General features: G+C 37.0%; 1 protein-coding gene across 2 annotated transcripts in view; it reads left to right on the top strand.

The window, feature by feature from the left end:
- The window catches only part of LOC107738346 (copine-7-like), a 64,923-nt gene that overhangs the window by 10,761 nt on the left and 30,097 nt on the right, over positions 1–24,065 (top strand). For both annotated transcript variants that reach the window (XM_016550092.1, XM_016550091.1), the window contains 9 exons: positions 3,360–3,542; positions 5,468–5,542; positions 8,689–8,763; positions 14,817–14,900; positions 14,993–15,082; positions 16,006–16,104; positions 16,291–16,377; positions 16,762–16,821; positions 18,068–18,201. In XM_016550092.1, coding sequence (XP_016405578.1) covers positions 3,360–3,542; positions 5,468–5,542; positions 8,689–8,763; positions 14,817–14,900; positions 14,993–15,082; positions 16,006–16,104; positions 16,291–16,377; positions 16,762–16,821; positions 18,068–18,201 — 887 coding nt within the window. The remainder of the gene's footprint in view (positions 1–3,359; positions 3,543–5,467; positions 5,543–8,688; positions 8,764–14,816; positions 14,901–14,992; positions 15,083–16,005; positions 16,105–16,290; positions 16,378–16,761; positions 16,822–18,067; positions 18,202–24,065) is intronic.

Raw genomic sequence — 24,065 nt, 5'->3', positions numbered from 1 at the left:
TCACCTGATAACTTGAGTAAACAAGTTAATTGGAAGGTTGACGGCATTATAATTTCCGTTCAGGTTTTCCTTGCCATCGGTATGCAATCCAGTTTTGGCTGTGTACCTGAACTGACCCAGTCAAATCTTGAAAAACAGAGTTTTCAAACTAGACCTCAGTATTGGGAACGTGTCTGATTTCTGTATGTTGGCAGGGTGGCCGTACCGTAACTGGGGAGTTCTGTAACAAAATGGTTTTCCAGCAGCAGATGTACTTGGAATTGATAAGAGGTCTGCTTCCCTGTGATTGGAGGAGCCGCGGGAGGCAGTCTGGTGTTTGCAGTGATAGCAGAGACTCTAGTCTAGCAGCAGTATGAACTAGTTGTAGCCTATATATAAGGATTCAGAAACCATTCGGCCAGCACAGTATTATAGTAATCTAGTCAAAAGGTTATTGCGCATAATAGTTTCTGAATGTCATGCTCTACATCCGTAATGCTCCTCAAAAGTAATATTAGCAATATTCCTGCAGAACAGCACATTTTTGACCTCCCAGGAGGAAGTCGTCTATTTTAAGTCAAAATAATCCAGTGCTAGAAAATATCTTTACATCCTCTCAGCTAAATAAAAACATGTCCTGGTCTTTTGTCATGGAAATTTTTTTTTTTTAATATCTAAATATTTTAGATAAGGAAACCTAATATAAAACATTGAAAGTAAATTTTTGATTGTATTGAGACTTTTTTATCAGCATAGATTAAAAGGAGTACATGTATAAAACAATTTTTCTTACAACACACACACACACACACACACACACACACACACTTTATGGGGACATTCCATAGGCGTAATGGTTTTTATACTAATTTGATCGAGATACAACTATTTGAAAATCTGGAATCTGAGGGTGCAAAAAAATCTAAATATTGAGAAAATCGCCTTTAAAGTTGTCCAAATGAAGTCCTTAGCAATGCATATTCCTAATCAAAAATTATGTTTTGATATATTTACAGTAGGAAATTTACAAAATATCTGAATAGAACATGATCTTTACTTAATATCCTAATGATTTTTGGCATTAAAAAAAAAAAAATCAATAATCGTTGGCTATTGCTATACCCGTGCTACTTATGACTGGTTTTTGCTCCAGGGTTAAAAATGTCACAGTGCACAAAATATTAATGGTCTTTTTCTTTATGCAGAATATGTCTTGTTTCTGTCTTTTGGGAAGAATTATGACCTAGACATATTGGTTTCATGAATGGTTTTCAGCTCCTTTAGTTTGATTTACTACCACTTGCACTATGTGAGAGTTCACCTCAGTTCAAGGGCACATACATAGTAGATTGAAGGGCTGAATATTTTATATGTGAGGCTGTATGTAATTGCTGAGAAAGACTCAGTCAAACACAGGCTGATGGAGGAGGGTCATTCCTTGCTTGATATGTGCTACGCAGACACATTAGAGGTTTGACACTGTTAATCTGATTTAGTGTGAGTATGACCGATTACCTCACATGCTGATTTTAAATGGTTGTTTTTCCCCATTTGTGTGACAATAACAAATGCCCTTTTCAGAAATATGCCAGAGAATGTCAGTCTCCCTTGCAGTGTGTGTTTGGACGCTAATTTGAAACTGTAGTTTTTCATAAACTATACACCCAACCTTCCCTTTTTAAAAAGTAGTCAGCTACATTAAGCTACTAATAAAAAGCAACTACTATGATGCTGTTTAAGGGGACAAAATCCAAATCCATACTTTTTTCCCCAATCAGAGCAGTAGTTACCTTGCACAAAAACAATGTACACTAAATGTGATAAATAAAACCAGAAAACTACATTGAAACCAAAAACATGGTGATAAAATTTAGTGTATCTGCACTGGGGCTCAGTTGAATCAGTTTATTTGAACAGGTTCATTTACATGGACCATCCAACGAACTGAACTGAAACAGTGAAGCAAAATTTTTTTCATGCTAAACCAATAAAACCTCGTTGCAAAAAAAAAAAAGTAGAAGAAGAAAAAAAGAAGGAGATAAAGCTACACTAGCTAAAAAAAGAAAAAGGAGACTATTAATATTACTTACTAGGAGACTAAAAGCTACACTATTATGAAAACAGCTGAACTATTGTCAGATTTAAGAAAAAATGTATCAATTAAAAGAATAATTCACCCCAAAATTAGCTGAAAATGCACTCACCCTCAGGCCATCCAAGATGTAAATGAGTTTGTTTCTTCATCTGAACTGATTTGGGGAAATTTATCACTTACAATGCATCACTTACTCAGCAATGGATCCTCTGCAGTGAATGGGTGCCGTCAGAATGAGAGTCCAAACAGCTGATAAAAACATCACAAGTAATCCACACGACTCCAGTCCATCAGTTAATGTCTTGTGAAGTGAAAAGCTGTTTGTTAGAAACAAATCCATCATTAAGTCCTTTTTAGCTTCAAACTGTTGCTCCTGGCTAAAATATGAGTCCTCTACCCATAATATTGCTTTCTCCAGTGAAAAAGTTGTCTTGTCTGAATCAGGAGAGAAATATACACAGATCATGCACTGTTAACAAGAGAGAACGGTCCAAAACAGTTCTAGACGATATGTTGGTGGATTTTGATGTGAGAGGACAACAGGGGGATGGTCTTTTTTACTGGAGGAAGCATTATTGTGGATTATGAACTTGTATTTTGGCTTAAATTTAAAACTCCTTAATGATGGGTTTGTATTGATTACAAACACATAGATTTTTGCTTCACAAGATGTTAACTGATGGACTTGTGGATTATTATAATGTTTTTATCAGCTGTTTGAACTGATGGCACCCATTCACTGAAGATTCACTTTTTCTTTTTATAAATCCTTTTCTCTTTTATAAACTTCCATTTTTTGTTTGTTCAGCATTTGCTCCGGTAGAAAGTAAATCCCAAATGCTTGTCTCTTTCGATGCCTTTATTCTAAACTGATTCCCTAATATCTTCTCCAACATCTTGGAAAATGATGCATTAACTCCTCCAGCTAATTGCCTCAGAGAGGTTTTATTTCAGAAGTGATTGTATTTGCTCTGTTTGTTTTTGACATGCACCAGTGAACAATAGCAAAGCAGGGGGAGGTAAGGAGAGAGACAGCTGATGAATGAGAAACGAGAACAAATGTGTTTTGTACGAGAGCAAGGCCATGATCATCGCAGCTGCATGTGTGGAAGCTCTCAACAATCAGACTCATGAGGCCTTCATCCCACTGTCGTCATTTCTTTGACTTTACCCAGGGACAGCACACAAACAGACGAATAAACAAAGCAGCCTGTGAAGCCAGATGCTTCCAGTGAGAAGATTTTCACTTACTGTTGACTAAATTGTTGTTCTTTCTGTAATTCAGCTGGACCGTACTGAGGTGATCAAGAGTAACCTGAATCCGGTCTTTGCCAAAGTCTTAATGCTGGACTACTACTTTGAGGAAGTACAGAAACTACGCTTTGAAGTCTACGACATTCACGGAACCCACAGTATTGGAACACGAGACGACGACTTCCTGGGTGGGGTGGAGTGCACGCTTGGACAGGTGATGGCACTTTTCCTCTGCATTTTATTTAATAATACACTATGTGGTCTAAAATGTGGTTGCTCTCCTAATTAACAGCCATATGGCAAAAAAAAAAAAAAAAAAAAAAACAAAAAAAAAAAGCTCTCCTAATTAACAGGCCATATGGCAAAAAAAAAAAAAAGCATAAATAATAATAAAAAAAATTATAATAATTTAATATATTATATACGCTAAATATATGTTGTAAACAAGGAAATTCAATTAAATATGTGTGTGTGTTCGTGTACACACATATTGTAACCTGCATATACCAAAATATATTTCAAAATGTATTTCGGGGCAAGAAAATGCATTTCCAATCGTACATTAGCCTACATTTAGTCTAAATGCAAATGTGGATGGAATAGCTTACTAGAGATCAAAACTAGATTTATAAAGATTTAATAATGTTGATTTTTTTTTTCATATACAGTATGTGACCCTGGACCACAAAACCAGCCATAAGGGTCAATTTTTCGGAATTGAGATTTATACATCATCTGAAAGCTGAATAAATATGCTTTCCATTGATGTATGAAAATCTGGAATCTGAGGGTGCAAAAAAATCTAAATATTGAGAAAATCGCCTTTAAAGTTGTCCAAATGAAGTCCTTAGCAATGCATGCAAAAATTAAGTTTAAATATATTTTTGGTAGGAAATTTACAAAATATTTTCATGGAACATGATCTTTACTTAATATCCTAATGATTTTTGGCATAAAAGAAAAATCTATAATTTTGACCCATACAATGTTTTTTTTGGCTATTGCTACAAATATACCCCAGAGACTGAAGACTGGTTTTGTGCTCCAGGGTCACATCTGGCACATTTTTTTTTCCTGGTCTATATATACTTTAAATATATGCTAAATGTATGTAAACATTGAATATACTTTTGAAAATATATTAAATTTTTATTTTCATATACTAAAATATATTTCAAATGTATTTCAGAGGCAATCTTATAGTAGCCTATATTTAGACTATAGGCTAAATACAACTAAATGCACTTGCTGATTTTTATTCAAATGTGTTATATGTTCACATGTGTTATAGACAACATTTTTTCAATTGTTCAATCAACAATTAAAAAAAAAACTAATTTATTTATTTATATTTTCAGATGTGACGTATGTAAATGTATTTAAAAACATTTTTATTTTTAGAATATATTTTGATAAATATAATTAAGTTTAAATATATTTTTGGTAGGAAATTTACAAAATATTTTCATGGAACATGATCTTTACTTAATATCCTAATGATTTTTGGCATAAAAGAAAAATCAATAATTTTGACCCATTCAATGTTTTTTTTGGCTATTGCTACAAATATACCCCAGAGACTGAAGACTGGTTTTGTGCTCCAGGGTCACATATTGTAACATAGTATTTTTTTTTTTTTGTGGAAATTGTAAAGTATGTTCATTGCTGATTTTTATTCAAATGTGTTATATGTTCACATGTGTTATAGACAACATTTTTTCAATTGTTCAATCAACAATTAAAAAAAAAACAAATTTATTTATTTATGTTTTCAGATGTGACGTATGTAAATGTATTTAAAAACATTTTTATGTTTAGAATATATTTTGATAAATATAAAAAAATGGCCTAAAGATATTTCGGTAGTAAATATATTTACATAAATATATTTAAGCAAATATAGCTATATATTTGGCCTTTTATTTTGCTTATTTTGAAACATATTTGAGAATAGCTGGATATATTTTGCTGTATGGACAGGTTTGGATATTTAATTTAAGCCTCATTGATGTTCATGACTGAATCGAAGTAAATCCCTATGTTCCAACATCTAATGGAAACCATGTACTGTGCTATTCTCAAGAAACTATTATTGTTTTTAGATATTATTTCCTTTAAACATTTTAATTTGTTCCATAGATAGTGGCCCAAAAAAAGATGGTGAAACCTCTGTTGCTGAAATATGGAAAATATGCTGGAAAATCCACTATCACAGTGAGTTGAAAAAAAAAACTACACACATAATCCATATTTAATTGCTGCCGTACACATTTACACATTCACTGAAAGCTCTCGTGGTAGAAGTTTCATCTGGCTTCAATTGATTTTAGCATTCACAAAGGGGTTTTGTTTGGTTTACAGAATAACTAAAAGACAATTGAAGTTACTTTACTGGAGACACACTCCTAGATAGTCAGATGAGGATGAAGCTGTACTTTTGCAAAATGAAAGCAGACACTGTTTGCCACACCAACTCATCCTTCGACAATAACCACTGTTTAGCAGAAATTTCCTTAAGAATCACTGTGTTCAATTAGACAAAATCTAATTTTGGTATTGAGTATATAACGGACCATTGCAAAAACAACAATTATAAAGGTAGCTATAAAAATAACTGCATAAACAATGCTATCTCATGGCTGATTCGTACGTATTTTACAAGGTGGCTAATTTGTACGACCTCACTCGTATGATTTTCTGTGATTTGTCTAGACCCCAGTGACGGGTAGGTTTAGGGACGGGGTTAGGTGTACTGTAGGTCAATCGTACAAATTAATACGAATTGTGCATCTTGTAAAATACGTACGATTCAGCAAAAATTTTATGAATTTGTACAAGTGAGGTCATACGAATTTGTACGAATTAGCCACCTTGTAAAATAAGTACGAATTGCCGTGAGATTGGGTTGGTATAAAGGGTCTGTTCGGCATGCGCTGCAGTTATGTTGTCTGCCTCTTTAAATGCTTGATTTTACAGTTTGTAGTTATTATTATAGTTATCACGTTATTATTATAGTTATAATGTGAACAGGCCTTAACCACGGCTGGGTTTTTGGCATCTACACCCACCCATTTACAATGCACAGTCTTGCATTATGAGATGTCACTCAAAAGTGATATTCATTCATCTGTAGGACCACCCACTTTTTTTGAAGTGCCAACTAAATGCCAAATCATGCCCACGCCGCTCATCACAAAACTCAGAGGATGACTGCACATTACAAAATGAGTGATTTTTTTCCCTATTACTTCTGGAATGAAATGTCACTTTAAAATATTTCTTGATACAGTTGAGTGAAACCGCTAGTATGTGTGATGCCTGAGAGATAGATAATGTGGAATCTCTATAACACCGGTGCATTAAAAAGTCATCAGGTTTCAGGAATAAGGTCTAACCCGTGTAAAGGACTTTTAATAAAACTCGGTGTAGTTTGGGTTGCAGTGCAGGCGGTTTGACCTCCAACTTAAATTCTGCTGCTTTCTGGCCTCATATCATATAACACAGTTAAACCTTTCATACTGTAGGTAGACAGACGCAGGATATTCTTACAATATCTGCTAACATGGTGTAAAATAATGTAGACTATCAATTTCGGTATGACAAAATAGTATTTCAATTACTATATCAGAGCTAGTTCAACTTAATTCAAACAAGCCACACATGCAAAAAAAATGTAGATTAAAAAAGTGATGCCCCAAACTATTTTTGCATGTTTCTATTGCATGCAGACAAGGTTAATCCGTAAGACAAAACGTAATACCACATCCTTATCATAGGTGTTGATTCTCTGCTTTCTCATCAGTTTTAACAAAGTCTCTCCTGACCACACTGCAAACTAATGGCCTTTTCATGTTGAAACATCCACAGCAGTGACTGTTTTTGCTGAACCCCCCTCTCATTGTATTACAAACTGTTTGTAGATTTTTAATGCTGACAAAATCATATTTTGATCTGACGTGAGACAAAATGGGATGATTTAACCACTCTTGACAAACAAACCAGTAGAGGTCAAAGACAGCTCCGTAAATGGTTCCTTTATTAAGTGTTGTAGTAAGTATATTTCATGCTAAAACATTTCCAGAAACAGCCATTACAGTTAGTAATTTAGAACATTTGCACTCAAGGATGATCGAGTTGCAGTTTCTCTTCAATTTCTACTTATCTTTTTGAGTTGAATGGATGGACAATGGATGGATGGTTGGAAAGATGGATATCCATGAATGCAGATGAATGAATGGATGGATGAATGAATGGGATGGTCAAATGGATCAATAGACAGGTGGATGGATTGGCTGGGTTGGGCGGATGGATGAATGGGATGAGTGGATGGATGGATGGATGGATGAAATGCCAGATGGATGGATGAATAGGATAGGTTGGGTGGATGGATTGGATGGGCAGGATTGACACACAGCTGGATAAGGATGGATGGATGGATGGATGCATGGAGGATGGACGGATGGATGAATTGATGGACGGATAGATGGATGGAAGGATGAATGGGTGGATGGATGAATGGATGGACGGATAGACACATGAATGGTGGCTGGATTAACTTGGCTGGACTGACAGATCCATTGGGCTGTGTGGGCAGACAGACGGATGTACTGACATGAATGGATGGATGAATGGATGGATGGATGGGATGTGTAATTGGATGAATGGACAGACGGATGGATGGATGGTTGGACAGACAGATGAATGAATAGATGAATGGGCTGGGTGGATTGATGAATGGATGGCTGGATGGACAGACTGATGAATGGAATGGCTGATAGATGAATGCATGGACAGGATGGAAGGACAGCTGGATGGATGGACAGACAGATTGATGAATGGAATGATGGACAGATGAATGGATGGACGGATGGATTGGAAGATGGATGAATGGAATGGATGGGATGTGTAAATGGAGGCTTGGATAGAAGGATGGATGGATAGGCTTGGTTGGGCAGATGGAGGAATGGGCTGGGTGGATGGATGGATTGACAGATTGATGAGTGTAATAGCAGAGAGATAAATGAATGGACAGGATGGAAGGACAGCTGGATGAATGGATGGACAACTGGACGGGGTGGATGGATGGACAGATGGATGGATGAACAGATGGTTGGACGCTATGGATTGGAAGATGAATGAATAGACAGAGATAGATGGATGGACTGACTGGGATAGATAGATAGACAGACAGACAGACAGACAGACAGACAGACAGACAGACAGAATTCAGTGCCAATGGTTGTGAAATAAACTACTTAAAAAGCAAATATGCATGTGGAGTCCTGGTTTCCACATATAGAGTACAAACAATAACAGTATGTTGGCTTTGTCTCAGCTAATCCCTTTTCTTATTTCCCAAGATTCATGCAGAAGAGATTTCTGGGAACAATGGCTACGTCGAGCTTTCCTTCTGTGCCAAGAAGTTAGATGATAAGGTAAGGAATGATGTTTTTCTTTTTCCATTAAAAAACAACAACAAATAAATAAAACAACAGATTGTCAGGCATGAACTACTCACAAGAGTTTGCACTCAGTGTGTTTTGGTTTTAAAGTATACCTAGTGACAGAAAATGATATTCTTTGTTTGTAAAGTAGTGATTTTTGACCCTTTGAAACCGATAATTGCAGCTGCCAAAGAACCTTTCAACTCGCCTTTATTGTTTTGGCTTCTCAATTTCAGCCCCGTTAAGAGCCATTAGGGCTATTATGGCTTCATAAAATCCCACTCTCATTTTTTGGCTTTGGCACAATGTTTGAAACCCTATTCATTCAGCTGAGGTTTCCTAATGAGAATGGAAGCTCTCTGGATAGCGAGGGCTAACAGAGCCGAAGCGCTGAGGGAGCGTAGGGTGGCTGGCTGACTCTCTGTGTGCAAACAGCCTCTCCCACACAGCGCGGCCCACGGCGCAGCTCTCTCCATGCCCTGTAGTTCTGCAGGTGTCTGCACTTCCCGCTGCGCTGCCGCACAGTACACAAACGCCTCTGCAACCCTCGTCCTACTCTCAGCACTCATCTCATCTGCTTCTCCTACTCTTTCCTCTTGTTTCTCTCTCCCTCTTCCTCTTTCATATGCTGCTGTTCTCTTCCTCTGAGCCTGGGGCGACATTTATGCTCAGCGGTTATCTTCAAAACACAGCTTTTTTGTTCGTTCCTCAGCCCTTTTTATCTGACGTCCATGAATTCAAACATCTCATGTAATGAAGAGAAACAGTTAATCGATAGTCATGACTTGTTCGCTCAAGCTTCACATCCCCTCAACCCCACATTAGGTGGGAAAATCAATATTTTGTTATTAAAGATATGTCAATATCTTTTTACAGTGAGACAGAAATGCTATTTGGCATCTGTACCAGAACAGAAAGCGCAGGCTGTGATTCTGATTGGAGACGCTCATACAGTGAGTCAAAGCACCCACGTAAACCATTGGCTGACTGCCGGTATCTTTTGCCGGTGCTGTAACAATGGTACACCTTTGTACGTTACTTACCCCTAAAGGGTGCATTTTAGTACCTTAAAGGTGCACATTTGTACCAAAGTGTACACATCTAAATGGTACATATTAGTAGCCCTATATAGAGACAGCTTTTGTACCTTTTTTTCTGAGAGTGTGTCAAACTATCTTCCCCTAAAATCAGATGAAAATGATCAGAATGGAAGGTCCCAAAGCCTGATAAGAAAGTTTTTGCAGGGTCAAACACGACTAATTCAGGAACTTGTTATACTTGTGGCAACAAACAGCTTGTTACTTGGGCAGGACCACTATTGTACCTTATTTACCTCAAAAAGCTTCATAGTAGTACATTAAGGGTATATTGGGTACCTTATAGAGGAAGGTAAGGTACAGAGATGTCCCTCAGGGCTCCAGTGATAAAATGTTGTACCTCTAAAGGTACAATTTTTGCACATTTGGGGGTCTGAGGAAAGTTCTGAGACAAAGAGTGTTTTTTCTGTTGACTTTTTTCTGTTCTCTTCCCATAGTTTCTCATAGAATCTCTATCTAGATAATATTTTACACATATGTACTTTTATTTTAGCTAGGAAGTCTCTTGCATGGCTATTGCCATATTTGGAAGTCTGTGGCATTAAAAATTCCTGATTTAGAGAGTCTATGGCAAGGACCTCCAACCCTGCTTGTAGAGAGCTACCATCCTGCAGACTTCATTTCCAACCCTGGTCCAACACACCTGTCTGTAATTATCAAGTAACCTTGAACACCTTGATTAATTAAGTAATAATGAATCGATCAGAGGTTGCAATTAATGACAGATTATTATAGTTCCATTTGCAAAAAACAACAAAAAGCCAGTCATTTTTAAATCACATTAACATGCAGTATGTAACTGGCGTACACTTTGTTCAGAATGTAATTTCACCAATATGCTACTATAATGAACATAGCATCTGATTTCTGATCCTTGTCATTTTGCTTTATTTTATTATTATACTGTATTTTGCCTTACACATTCATGCATATGCACACTCTTCAAAACGGCGCTGGATTGTTGACAGGCCAAAATTTCTAGATTGAAATGTATATATTTTAAGAAAAGATATAGAATGAACTGCATGTTAGCTTGCTTATTGTGCCCAAGAGCAAGATCTATTTAAGTCCAGACATTACACCAACAAGAAACTATATGTTTCGAGCCACAGGTGGAAAGCTGTAGTTCTAACCATACAAATTAGCGAATGTTTGTTTTAACTATAGGTTTGGTAAATGCAGACTCACTGAAGTATGCTAGCAATGACAGAACTTGTTGTTTAAGAATGTATCCCTGTCAAATTCTGCACCTAAAGCATCTTTACACAGACACATCTTTAGAGCAGCTCTCTCACGATCAATCGGTACACGTCTTATTTTCTGTCTGGTGCATGTGCACACAAAACAATCAATGCGCATGATCCATTGTTTCCTGCAATTGTGAATGTGTTTAAATTCATTATTCCACCTCTATGCCTCTGGGTAAATGCACAGAATATCTGCAGCTTCTATGCAGTGTAAAAACAGCTCTGTACAAATTGAACCAAAACGGGACCCTCACATAGAGGGGTTGTCCCGTGCCTCTTATAGTGTAGATAATCCTCCATCTCTTCAACTTAAAAATGTGCACGGTTCAGTATGGTAAAGCTAATCCAGAGTGTCATCTCAAGTTTGTTAAGGGAGGATTTCTCTTGGTTAAAGGCATGCTGATGCAGTAAAGCGTTAGTTCTGCTGTATGCAGAATATGGAACCACATTCTTTGCACATTGCATATGCATGAAAGCAGAGGCTATACGCTGTCACATCACTCATTTATTTCCGTCCTAACGACGAGCATGTCCGCCTGCCCATCAGAACATTAACCAGGCTAATTCTGAAAGGCTAATGGTGGCTAATTCTCACTTTCATTTCTAGCAATCTCTGCCATCAGCCCCGACATATTCATCAGCCAACCATTTTAATGCTCTATTTCAGGGAGGGGGGATTTTATTGTTTCCTCTCTTGTAATTGCTTATATTGCAGCTTGTGTTTTCACATTTTACCCTCAGGTCTGTTAATTATTGCTTAGTAGATTATAATGTTTTACATCTGTTTATTAGGAATTACAGTCATTAATATGTGTGTTCTGAATGCTTCGTATTGTTTGCATTAGCTGTATTACATGAGCTGATTAGCATTTCTTCTTCACACTCATCCTCAATGCCCAGAGTTGGCTCCGGTATCCCAGTCCGGATATCATAGAGAGAGGATGGATGAAGTCTAATAAACGGCTAGGCAGAATAATGTCTGTGCTGCTATCTTTGGACAGGATCTGTCTGTTCAAATAACGTTGGCTTTCTGTGCACACAGACTGATATGATTTGAACAGAATGGACACATTAGTAAATCAAACTATATTGGACTTCATGACAACTTCTGCACGTGATGCATTCTAGAGACGTCTGTGCCTTTGATGTGAATGCCATTTCTCTTTATGAAGAAGGTGCTAATGCATTTTAAATTGAAAAGTCGCTCTGGGTTATGTGACATTTATCAAAGACTCTTCACTTGGCAATTTCTCTGTGAATTTTAATGCTTAATTTGGTGCTGTACTTTCACATGGGCTTCTCTGTAGATATTAGTACATGTTTTGTCTTTTTCAGGGGACATTGATATCTCTATTTTTCATTAGATCATAAAAGACAAGCACAGAATTAACCTTTAGTCTGTGCATTTAGCCATCCGATAAAGCAAAATGCCACTAAAGATTTCATCTCTTTGGAGCCTTAAATGTCTTTTGGGAATAATGAACAGCCGGGAATCATCGGTGCATATGAACTTCGCAAATGCAATGACAGTTGTGAGAGGTGTGATGCATGTGATGAATGCGAACAACAGACAAATCACTTGTCTAAATCAGTCTTCACTCAAACCACTGGCAAGATGTTACCTTGACAACCGGGTAGTGGGGGCACCTCCTCTTTCAGCGTCCCTGTGGAGATGTCGCACACTAATGCGGTGAGAAATGGGGATATTAAATGGCTCGTTCTTTGCTCTACCAATTTCTCTCTCTCTCTTCCTTTATCTCTCTGTGCCTCGTTCTCTCTCTCACATCTGCACACACTTAGGAACAAAGTCCTTTGGCTTCTTCAGAGAGCTGCAATTCAGAAACCTTATGTTGAATGATTGTTTCAGACAATATTGTTGATTTGATTTGCCACAGCTATGAGCACAATTGGCAGAACCACACATGGGCATGCAATGTTCATTTTTCCTTGACCAATATTTTCACCCGAAAGTATTATTGTGCATGTGTTTTTTCCCTTTTTGGTTAAAGACCCCATGAAAAAGAATTTCTTTTTGTCGCTTTTTAGTCCATATCTGTGTTTATATCCCCTCAAAAAGTGCGGCCACATTAGCAAACTTTCATGGGCAAAAAAAGATTGAAATCATTGAAAATATGTGCTTATGGAGACGTTTCTGCAACACTGATATTACATGCATTTCTACACGTTTTGCAGCAGTTTCAAAGCGGTGAATGGTGCTAAAAAGTATCGGTTTTCAAATCTTTCGGCATGTTAAATTTGTTTTCAGGACATAACATAATATGGTACAAGGAATTTTGTGGAAAATTAGGCTTTCTTAATGAAAACTGTTTTTTTAAATCACAATATTGTGTGAAAAGGAATAAAAGTGGTCAAAGTTTTTAACTGGAAACTGCAGTGATTCATACATATAAGTATGTTTTTTAAGTTTGCAGAAACGTGAGTAGAGGCACATATTTTTCCAGTGAGCTTGGGTAGCTATTGTCAGTAGTATAAGTGGTAAATGTGACTGCACCTTAAGCGTAAAATTAAAATCTTCAGGGGAAATGGACCAGAAATACTAACAATAGCTGGCAAAGGTGTCAAGGTTTGCCTGGTTAGTATGATTAGAATAGTTAGCCTTTGCACGTAGGTGCCATAACTACACCAATGGGAGCATAAAGCATTTTTCTTAATTGACAGCCATTGAAAAGTAGTCATGTATTCTAAATAAATTTGTTAGCATATCAACATATTAATCGTAAATACATGATATCATAGTAAAATGTTATGCCAGTGACTTTTTTGAAGGGCTCTAAAGCATTAAAGAGACTTAACACTTTCCATTTGCTCAAGTTATGCATCATGAAACTTTAGATGGCGCCGATAGGTTCTAACTCAATCTGATATAATCACATCATTACTGACATGGCGCAGCGGATTGGTTTTTCACATTAGCAGCCAATGAGCTTGCTGCTCAACATTCAAATACTTTACAAATAATAGTGCTTGCAGTAGCAGTTGCAGCGTGCTTCAGAAACCCTCCACCTTCCCCAGCTCCACCTGTATAGATCTGCTACAGGGTAATTTCATGTATGTTATATATTGGGGTTATTTCATATTATATGTGCAGCAGCAGTATTTCTTACATGCTCACAGCAGCATGTCTGTGGATGTATTGGCAGTAGCAAGTACTTGTTCTGCCGCAGCAGCATGATAGCAGATCTATTCCACCAAGACAAAACACATTAACATTGCCATGTAATTTACCATGCTAAACTCTCTGAGAGTTGTCATGACCGAAAGTAGTTAGTTTAGAGTTTGGTGCATGTTCTTGTGGTGCCATCAGTCAATGAGTGTTGTGATGACATCACTTTCCAAATTGATTAGTCAGATTGATTAATGACATTTAGAGTTCAGAAAAAAATCTGCATCCGGAACTGAGTGTCCATGAGCTAAACTGACAAATATCAAATCATCTGTGCTTTTGTGCCAGCAGAGCAACTTCCATTGACATGAATGTGAATGCTAGTGGATAGCTTTCAAGTATAATAGATCTCATTGAGATCAAGTAGCAAATGGCTATTGGGTGTGTAAAAAAGGACAAGTCCTTTGTCCTGACCCAAGCTCTTATTGCAGGAAAGCCATAGGGTCTTTAAAATATTATTGATTGATGTTCTCCTTTGAATGCTTGGACTGTATTGACATTCTTTTGTGACTGTAGGATCTCTTCAGCAAGTCAGATCCATTCTTGGAGATTTACCGGATCAATGATGATGGAACAGAACAGCTTGTACACAGAACTGAAGTAAGCATCTCCACCCCATGGGATAATAATCTTTCTTTTGCTGTTCATTATTCTTCTTTAGTTTATACAATGATATTGATTTGTATCTACAGGTGATTAAAAACAATCTGAACCCTGTGTGGGAACCCTTTAAGGTGTCTCTCATTTCTCTGTGCAGCTGTGATGATGAAAGGAAGTTGAAGGTGAATATTAATGGAGCAGGTCACTCTAGAATTGGCATTCTATTACTCATTTTGTTCCAAACCTTTATTAATTTCTTCTGTGGAACAAAAAAGGAGATGTCTTGCAAAATGTCTAAGGCACCGTTCACATAGAACGCATCTTTGAGTCTAAAAATGTGAGATGCTGTGGTTTTTAAATTGATTTGTCCACTGTTTTGGAACGTTGATAGATGAGCAGCGCTGCGTGTAAAAGTAAAAATTCTTTTTACTTGACACGGTGTCTTAAAAACGTGGCACTCATGTGCAAGACGCTGTAAACGACGTGAGAAGCAACAGTCATACACGTCAGTCTAGCGCACGTTTACATAGAAAAACAATGGAAAAGTAGCACATTGGAATGGAAAAACGCATTCTGTGTGAACGGCCCCAAAGATGTTCTTTTTCTTACAATATAAGTATATAGTAATCAGTGGCTGTGAACCTCCAAAAAGAACAACAACAACAAAAGTAATGAACCATTAAAATCCTTACAACGTATGCACTATTTTCCAAGTATTATAAAGCCGTTCAATAGTTTAGTTTTAAGAACAAATGGAAGTTTAAGTTTTCTCTGAAAATATGCAATCACAATTAACAGTCATGACAGAGGATTTGTTCCTCACATGAGTGATATGGACTACTTTTATGGTGATTTTGTAGTGCTTTTTCAGTCATGTTTTTAGTTTGATTGGTCACTGTGTACATCTGTTGTATGAGAGCATCTTGGACGTTACGCTAAATAACTATTTTAGTTTTTTACTTTAGAAATTCACACTGATTTGGTATGACAAAATCAGACATAATGAGCTATTCCTATATAAAGAAGTAATGACAAGAATAAAACCAAAATAACACATGGAACCATAAGAGACAAATGAGTTGTTGTAATTGTCTGTGAACTGCAGTGCTTAGTCTGGGACTATGACTCAAGGGGAAAGCATGACTTCATTGGCGAATTCTACACCAATTTCAAAGAAATGCAGAAGATTTCCTCAGGAAACAAGGTCAGTGGTGTGAGACATTCAGGCATTCATTGGCGTTTGATATCGGTCATAGCTGTTTCCTGCTGAGAACTAGAATGGATTAAAGAAATGTCACAACCCTTCTGCATGTGTGGTAAAAGTGACTTCGCTGCAGTGCCACCTTCAATTTTCAGTTCACCTCTTTGATCTCTTCTCGTGCCCCTGAAGGTCACATGGGACTGCATCAATCCAAAATACAAACTGAAGAAGAAGAACTACAAGAACTCTGGGTTGGTTATTCTCAGTGATCTCAAGGTACGAGTCTGACAGTCTATGTTTGTGTGTATAGAGAGCTTTGTAGACATGCCGTCCTTATTTTAGGGATGCTAGTACATGACAATACTGGCCAACCAGCTGTGAATGAAAAGACTGTGGAGTTATTATTGTTCTGGGTGGGTGTGACAATCAAGCTTAGCCTAAAGACATTAGTGGGGTGGGAAGAGGCTAATGCATTTGTCTTGTTTGTGCGCATTCACATAGGGAAGCTTTTTATTTATAGTTTCATATCTCGTGTACAGTACTTGTGTGTTTGATAGGCTAAAAGTTTGCAGGTAGTCTTGCAGATAGTGATTTCCGGTGAGCCAGGCAGATAAACGTGGCAGGGTTTCTGAGACTCACCCTCCATTCTTCATTTTGCAGCTTCACAGAGTCTATTCCTTCCTGGACTACATCATGGGAGGCTGCCAAATACACTTCACAGTAAGTGGGAACAGCAGTGCGCTCCACATTTAGCACCGTGGTGCGATCCAGACCCTTCACACATTTACTGCCCATGTTCTCCAGCAAGCATGTAGATGCCAGGCGTGCTGGACTGATAACTGCCTCCTCATCGCAAATGCAGCTCATTTATAGTAGATTATACACGATTTTGTGAGGCAGACTGCAAAACGTAATGTTCTTAAGTATTTTTATTTCTTGTTTGCAAGTAAAAATCGCTAAGATTCTTAAAACAAGATTAGAATATGCTATTTTGTCCCTATTCACAGTTGTTTTATTTTTAACATTTTTTGACCAGCTGCTCTTGAGTTTTATGTTGAGTCAGAATGTGATTGTTTCACTGCTTGAGGCAAAAGAACAAATGAATATCTCCTCCAAACTGTTTTAAGTCCCCCACCCTTATGCTTCCATTAAGAGCAGCCAAAATGGGCCAAGATTATTAATGAATTCAATTGAATATTCATTATTTAAATATCCGAATTCTCCCGTTGCCTGTTAAATTAAAGATAATCAGATGTCAAGTAGTGAAAGCCTCAGAGTGAAGGTTTTGGTGCAGGATTCACACAGAATCGTAATACAATGCAAATCTTCCCACATCGTGACGTAGATATGTGGGGGCGTGTTAGAACGAGCCGTTTTAGGTAGGCGTGGCTGACTCTTAACTTTTATAAAGAACATCTCTTTGGATTTGAGACTTTAGTCTTTGCAACTTTACAGATCTTCTTTATGCACCAAGAGCTTGTAGCACCCCAAAGAGAAAGGAAAACTTGAAATCGCATCATATGACCCCTTTAATATAATATATCAAGTGTTTACTGGGATATGAGCTGTATTTCTGTATTATAGAGCATATGGTAGCTGTTTGTGGTATTTTGGATTATAACATCTGCTTGATGAATGACTATACAACTGGCTTGCCTCTAAACAAATAAAATGTACATACTGTCCGTTTTAAGCACTTTAATTATTTATACAGATGGCTATTTGATTGCAGAACTGTTCTAGTCCGGTTTTGTGTAACTTCCCAGGAAAGACAGCTCTTGAGTGCTTGTCTTTTTGTACCCTGACATTTCTTTTCAATTGTCTACAATGGAGACAACTATTGTTCCGGGTGTAAATCTAAAGTGATTAAACTTACTTGACGATCGATCAGATTATGTAACCCATTCCATTTTTGTCCTGCATTTTGCAGTTTTATCAAGAGTGTGTCATGCTATTATCTCTCTAGGTTGCCATTGACTTCACGGCGTCCAATGGGGACCCTCGCAATAGCTGTTCCCTGCACTACATCAACCCATATCAGCCGAATGAGTATCTGAAAGCCTTGATAGCCGTGGGGGAGATCTGCCAGGATTACGACAGGTCAGTGCTGGTGTCTCTGCTGATGGAGGTGGACACTATCACGTAGGCTTGTAATTTTTCTTGGAATTTAGTGCATGTAGAATGTCTCTGAAGGTTAGCAACTATGCTGTAATGCACAAATGTAGAGTGACAGTCTTTGTAATCTTTCTTTAAATGTATTTGCTCCACCTTTGACTATCATTTTTGGGTGATGTCACATAGGCTGCACAGGCCATTGGTAATTTTAACCAATATCTAAATAACTATTTAGGTATTGTTTTAGGCGACTGTTGTAAGTAATGCAAATGTAGCCTTCTTAAAAAGCATTCCAAAATGTAATGTATTAATTGGATGCTGATTAAAGGGATAGTTCACCCAAAAAAGAAAAAAATGCTGTTAATTTACTCACCCTCAGGCCATCCAAGATGTAGGTGACTTTTTTTCTTGAGTAGAACAGTAAAGAAGATTTTTAGCTGAAACCGTGTTCCTTGGTGATTCATAAAATGCAAATCAGCAGCTGCCCATTTTTGAGAATAAAAAGGCATACCAAGGAACACAAAATGAATACCAGTTGCCCCTGATGATGTATTGAGATCTTATGAAGCGAAACGATTTGTATGTGCAAGAAACTGAACATTATTTACAACAATATTACCTGTAACCCATAGCCTCAGACAGTGAGGAATCAGATTATTTTCAGTGAACTGGCTCTTTTGGACAGTTATTTTCAATGAACTGGTTCAATTAAATATATAGTTCAGTCATGAAACTCTAGATGGCGCAGGCTGACGGGTTGTTAATGTAACTGATGATATTCAGAGAGTTAAATGACTTGGCACAAGCTGATTGGTTCATGCTGCATATGCAGCCAATGAGCTTACTGCCTTGCATTTATATGGCTGGCTAGCATTCACTAGAGATTCCTGCAGCGCACTTTCAGAGTTTCTCTGAAACACTCCACCTTCCCCAGCTCCACCTGTATAGATCTGCTATGGGTTATTTTATATGCTATTTGTGCAGCAGCAGTATGTCTTAAATACTCACGGCACCGTATCGCCATATGCATTGGCAGTAGCAAGTTCCTGTACTTGCTTGCAGCAGCAATAATCTACAACTACAGCAATAACCAACAGCAGCAGTAATTCAGCAGCAGCGTAGCAGATCTATTCCGCCAAGACCAAATACATTAACATTGTCATATCCATCACCATGCTAAAATCTTCTGAGAGTTGTCATGATTGAACTAATAAAAAAATAAATAAACTAGTTTGAACTAGTGAACTATTTCTAAAGATTTTTATTTCTAAAAATTCTAATGAACTAGTTTATTTATGTACATTAATCATGCAATGGTATACACATAATTATATTATTAAAGCACCTAATAATGATGTGAAATGTGGATGTTTTAAATGTCTAAAGCTCTAAAATTGTCTACATCAGCTCACCTTTTTACATAAACAATAAGAAACCATGAAACTTTGGTTTCGCCCCTTCATTCAAGCGTTTAGTTCAGGCATGCTCATATGCTCATCTGTCTTCACCTCGGTCCGAGTTGGAACTGTTTCAGTGACTGTTGGAGGACATGGAACGATGAATGAGTTGGCATAACCAGCATCACAGGATCATATACATACACTATTATTTTGGCTCATTTCATGTCGGAGTGACTGCCAGCCACATCCGAAATTGAGTTTTGATTGGGTAACTTGTATATCTGTGCTCCTTGAACTGCTAACTGTTTCAGACGGTTCAGTTTGATTTGGTGAACTGGTTCAATTAGCTCAACTAGTTCGCCAAAAAGAACTGGTTCAAAAGAATGATTCGTTCACGAGCCATTCGATCACTCCTGACTGTTTACCTGAGGCTGTGAATTACAGGTAATAATGTTGTAAATAAAGTTCAGCATCTGTAACACGGGTATCCGCTGACTTGCATTTTATGAATCACCAAGGACCGGTTTCAGCGAAAAATCTTCTTTACTGTTCTACTCGGGAAAAAAAAGCCACCTTAGATGGCCTGAGGGTGAGTAAATTAACAGCTAATTTTAATTTTTGGGTGAATTATCCCTTTAATGTGAAAGGGCACATACTATGCTTTTTTGATTTTACCTTTCTTTAGTGTGTACTGGTCAGAAGTAGATTTTTAATGTTTTTAAAGTCTCTTGTGCTCACCAAAAAATACAGTAATATTGTGAAATATTTCAAATAACTTTTCTATTTGAATGCATTTTAAAATGTATATTCCTGTGATGCAAAGCTGAATTACTCGAGTCTTCAGTGTCATATGATCCTTCTGAAATCATTCTGATATGCTAATTTGCTGCTCAGTTATTATTAATTATTATTGGTGCTTATTTATTAATAATGCTTTTTATTATCAATGCTGAAAACAGTTTTTGTTGCTTAATAATTTTTTTGGAACACGTGAATTTTTTTTTCTGCATTCTTTGATGAATAGAAATGTCAATGAACAGCATTTATTTTAAATATAAATCTTTTGTAACATTACAAATGTCTTTACTGTCACTGCAGCTTTACTGTTTAATGTGTCCTTGCTGAAAAAAAAAATTTTTTATTTTTATATCTTACTTTACCCCAAACACCCCCATTTAAATAAGCATAATAGAATAGCTGTAAAAGCAAAAAATGAACAGCTACAGGAAGCGTTTCCATTATAAACACACCGAGATGCTTTGGAGGGTGGAATTGACCTTCAGCCTCCTCTTCCTGTTCAAAACACCTCTTCAGAAGTGGGTGCCAGCAATTTTTCAGAAAGAAAGTACTCCTCCTCATTCGACTCGCATTCAGGTCTGGAACACTCACTTTTCATGACCCAGTCAGTTCCCAACAGACAAAACAAGTCCTGTCCATGGATGGGTTATGGACCAGGCCGGTTGGGCCAGTGCCTTAGGTCTTCTGACTACCAGAGGCCTTGAACTGAGAGAATCCTAACAACAAACAAAAACATGCCACTACAGATGTAAAACTGACATAGAAACATACAGTGCTTGAACGTGTGCCACTGACTGTTGGCACGGTATGAAATGAATGAAGTAATGAGAAAATCCTTTCCTGGCGTCTTGTCAGCACTAAGAGAGCCTTTTGAACATCTTATTGCAGCTGTGATATTTCATACTATTGTGGTGTGTTGTTGTCTCTTGCAATATGCACATGAGTTTATTCTCATAACTTCAACTGTATTTCTTGTAATTGCAAATGTGACAATAACGGGGTCCCATAGGGACGAATAACGGCCAATAACGATTCAATAACGGGGTCTCATAAGGCTGCAGTCCATCTATTGTGAAAAAGTAGTGCACTTATTTGTATTGAATGTGCACTTGTAGCATACGTCAATTATTAAAAATCTGTTTTTTGACAAAAAAATCAAAAAAAAAAAAAAAAAAAAGGCCACTGAAGTGTACTTAAAAAGTATACTTTCATGACTGTTTCTAAACACTTAAAAAGTGCCCTTTGTAATACTGTCAAATTAAAAGTTTTACTTTAAAGTGTACTTTAAAAATCATTGTTTTTAAGAAGTGCACTTATTTTAATGTGTTCACTAACATACTAAACCACATGTACCTAAAATCTGAACTGTAGTGTAATTCAATTACATTTACAGATAATACATTTTTAATGAACAAAATTGCAACTTCATTACAAATGTGTAATTCTAAATATATTTAAATTCATGACATATAAGTTTGAATCGAAATGACATTACAAATATATTTACGTATATTTAAGTATATTTTAGTTTTCTATAAATGCTTGTTCGGCAGTGCACTTAAACCTTATTTCAAAGACAATAGAATAATGAAAAAAAAAACATAATAATAATTACATATAAAGATGTATTTAAGTCCTACTTAAGCGGGTCATATAAATGTAAGATATAATACATTTTAATTTAATTGCAATTAACATGCAAGTAAACTTAAGTTCACACTTATTAATAATAACATACCATAATAATAAACTTAATAAAAGTATACTGAAGTGTCCTTCTTTTTCACAAAGTTTGGTCCCACCAAACATTTTTTTTTCTCTTTAAATTGATCTAAAAAAATTTGTCCCAGTATGAAAGTAAAATGGCTTGTGAATACAATTTTATGTAGACTTTTGGCCTGAATGTTATACAGTATAACCTTACATTTGAATGCATGGATACTGTAACCCAGTTAGATTATTGTGACTAAGGTAAATGACTTAAATAACTCAGACCTTGGTACAGTACTAGAGGGATCACTTTACTAAAGCTTGCCTGGAGGCTGTTTGTTGACTTTGAGGCATTGTTGGTTAGCTTAGGTCACTATTTAATTTGTTTCTTGTACTGTGAGGTATCCGGGGTCGGTCCGATGCATTGACTAAGGCCGTGTCCTTCCTTTGGGCTGCATCCTAATAACCCATGGCTCCGCAGATCCTGCCAGCGACTGGTGCCAGAGACTCACCAGTGTCTGTAGTCTGTGGCTTATAAACCGCTGTGCTTGTGGAACCCCAGTGTGGGAGACAATAGGAAGAAATCTGAACCAACTAATCAGCCAAATAGAATTTCCCTGTATTATTTGGTCTTTATTTATCCAAACTGAACTAAAGCATTGTGTGTGGGTAGTTAATATAGTTGCTTTGTTCTCTCTAATTGTGCAATATTGCACTTTTTGCCTTCCCTTTTGCTGCCTGATTCAGAACATTGTGCATTAGTGTGTTCAGTGTGTTTCTTTCCGGAAAGGCATTCACTGTTTGTCTTTTAAACAGCCGTATCCCATGATCATTGATTCGGTTCCTGTTTTATTTAATGGTAGTTCTGGACTCACAGTGACTAAATCAATATGTACTTAAGTTGTTGTGGGCTTACTACAATAAGCCTTATAGGAGCTGGTTAATTACTGTCATACACATTTATAATGAGATCTGTTTCAATGGAAGGATTCTCTCCTCAGATCAAAGCCAAATGAGTCAACAGCTATATCTCCCTAATGAACTAAAAAACAAAGCATTGTGCTTAATGGAAACGCTTAAGATATGATGGTGGTAAAAGTTGAAGAAACACACTCATATGTTAAAGGTGCAGTGTGTAATATTGACAGCTAGCGGTTAAAATAGGTACTGTATTCCAAATTCAAAATATTGGAGAGAGTTTGTTTCTCCCAGTCCCTCATCCTCAAACTCAACACTTACATGAGTTGCCAGATTGATGAAACACAACAGCAATGAGGGCAATTGACAATGTATGGCGATGATCTTTAGACTGTAAGTCAGTGGTCACCAACCTTTTTAGGCCCAAGATCCCTGACCTCGGCCTTTATGAAAGACAAGATCTACCTATTGGAGAATTGATAGAAAAAGACATCCCAGATTGTACTTCAAATTTGAGGCCTTTTACTTAGTATTTTAATTAGTAATGCTCCGATCATAGCTGATTCAGAATTCAGATTTTCTTTTCTTTCTTTCTTTTTTTTCAACTAGCAAATTGGCTGATTCTGATACTGCTATTTAAGCAAATTTATTTATTGTCTATTTGCTTTATAACAAACAAACTGGCTTCAAACAAAAATATCTAGCCATTTGAAATTAGAGGCAACCACTGCATTTTAATCACGATCTGCACGGGCAGTTGTTTTTGATTTGATTTAGATTAATTTCAGGATTTAAAACAAAAACAGAATGGTCTGACTTTAGGTGTTAGTTATTTATTTGCTACATAAAACATCTGCACGAAACAAAAACAGCAGGTCTGAATGAGACGCACTCTCTGACAGCAGGTGGCACTAATAAACAGGGTTGCCAGGTTTTCGCAATAAAACTAGTCCAATCGCGTTTCGAGGAGGGTTCCCCTGTAAAAATCGCATTCCGGGGGTAAAATACACGTTTTCCGGCGGG

Source organism: Sinocyclocheilus rhinocerous, unplaced genomic scaffold, assembly GCF_001515625.1.
Source record: "Sinocyclocheilus rhinocerous isolate Xijiao unplaced genomic scaffold, SAMN03320098_v1.1 scaffold1065, whole genome shotgun sequence".
Classification (NCBI taxonomy): domain Eukaryota; kingdom Metazoa; phylum Chordata; class Actinopteri; order Cypriniformes; family Cyprinidae; genus Sinocyclocheilus; species Sinocyclocheilus rhinocerous.
This window is presented reverse-complemented; position numbering and strand designations above follow the sequence as displayed.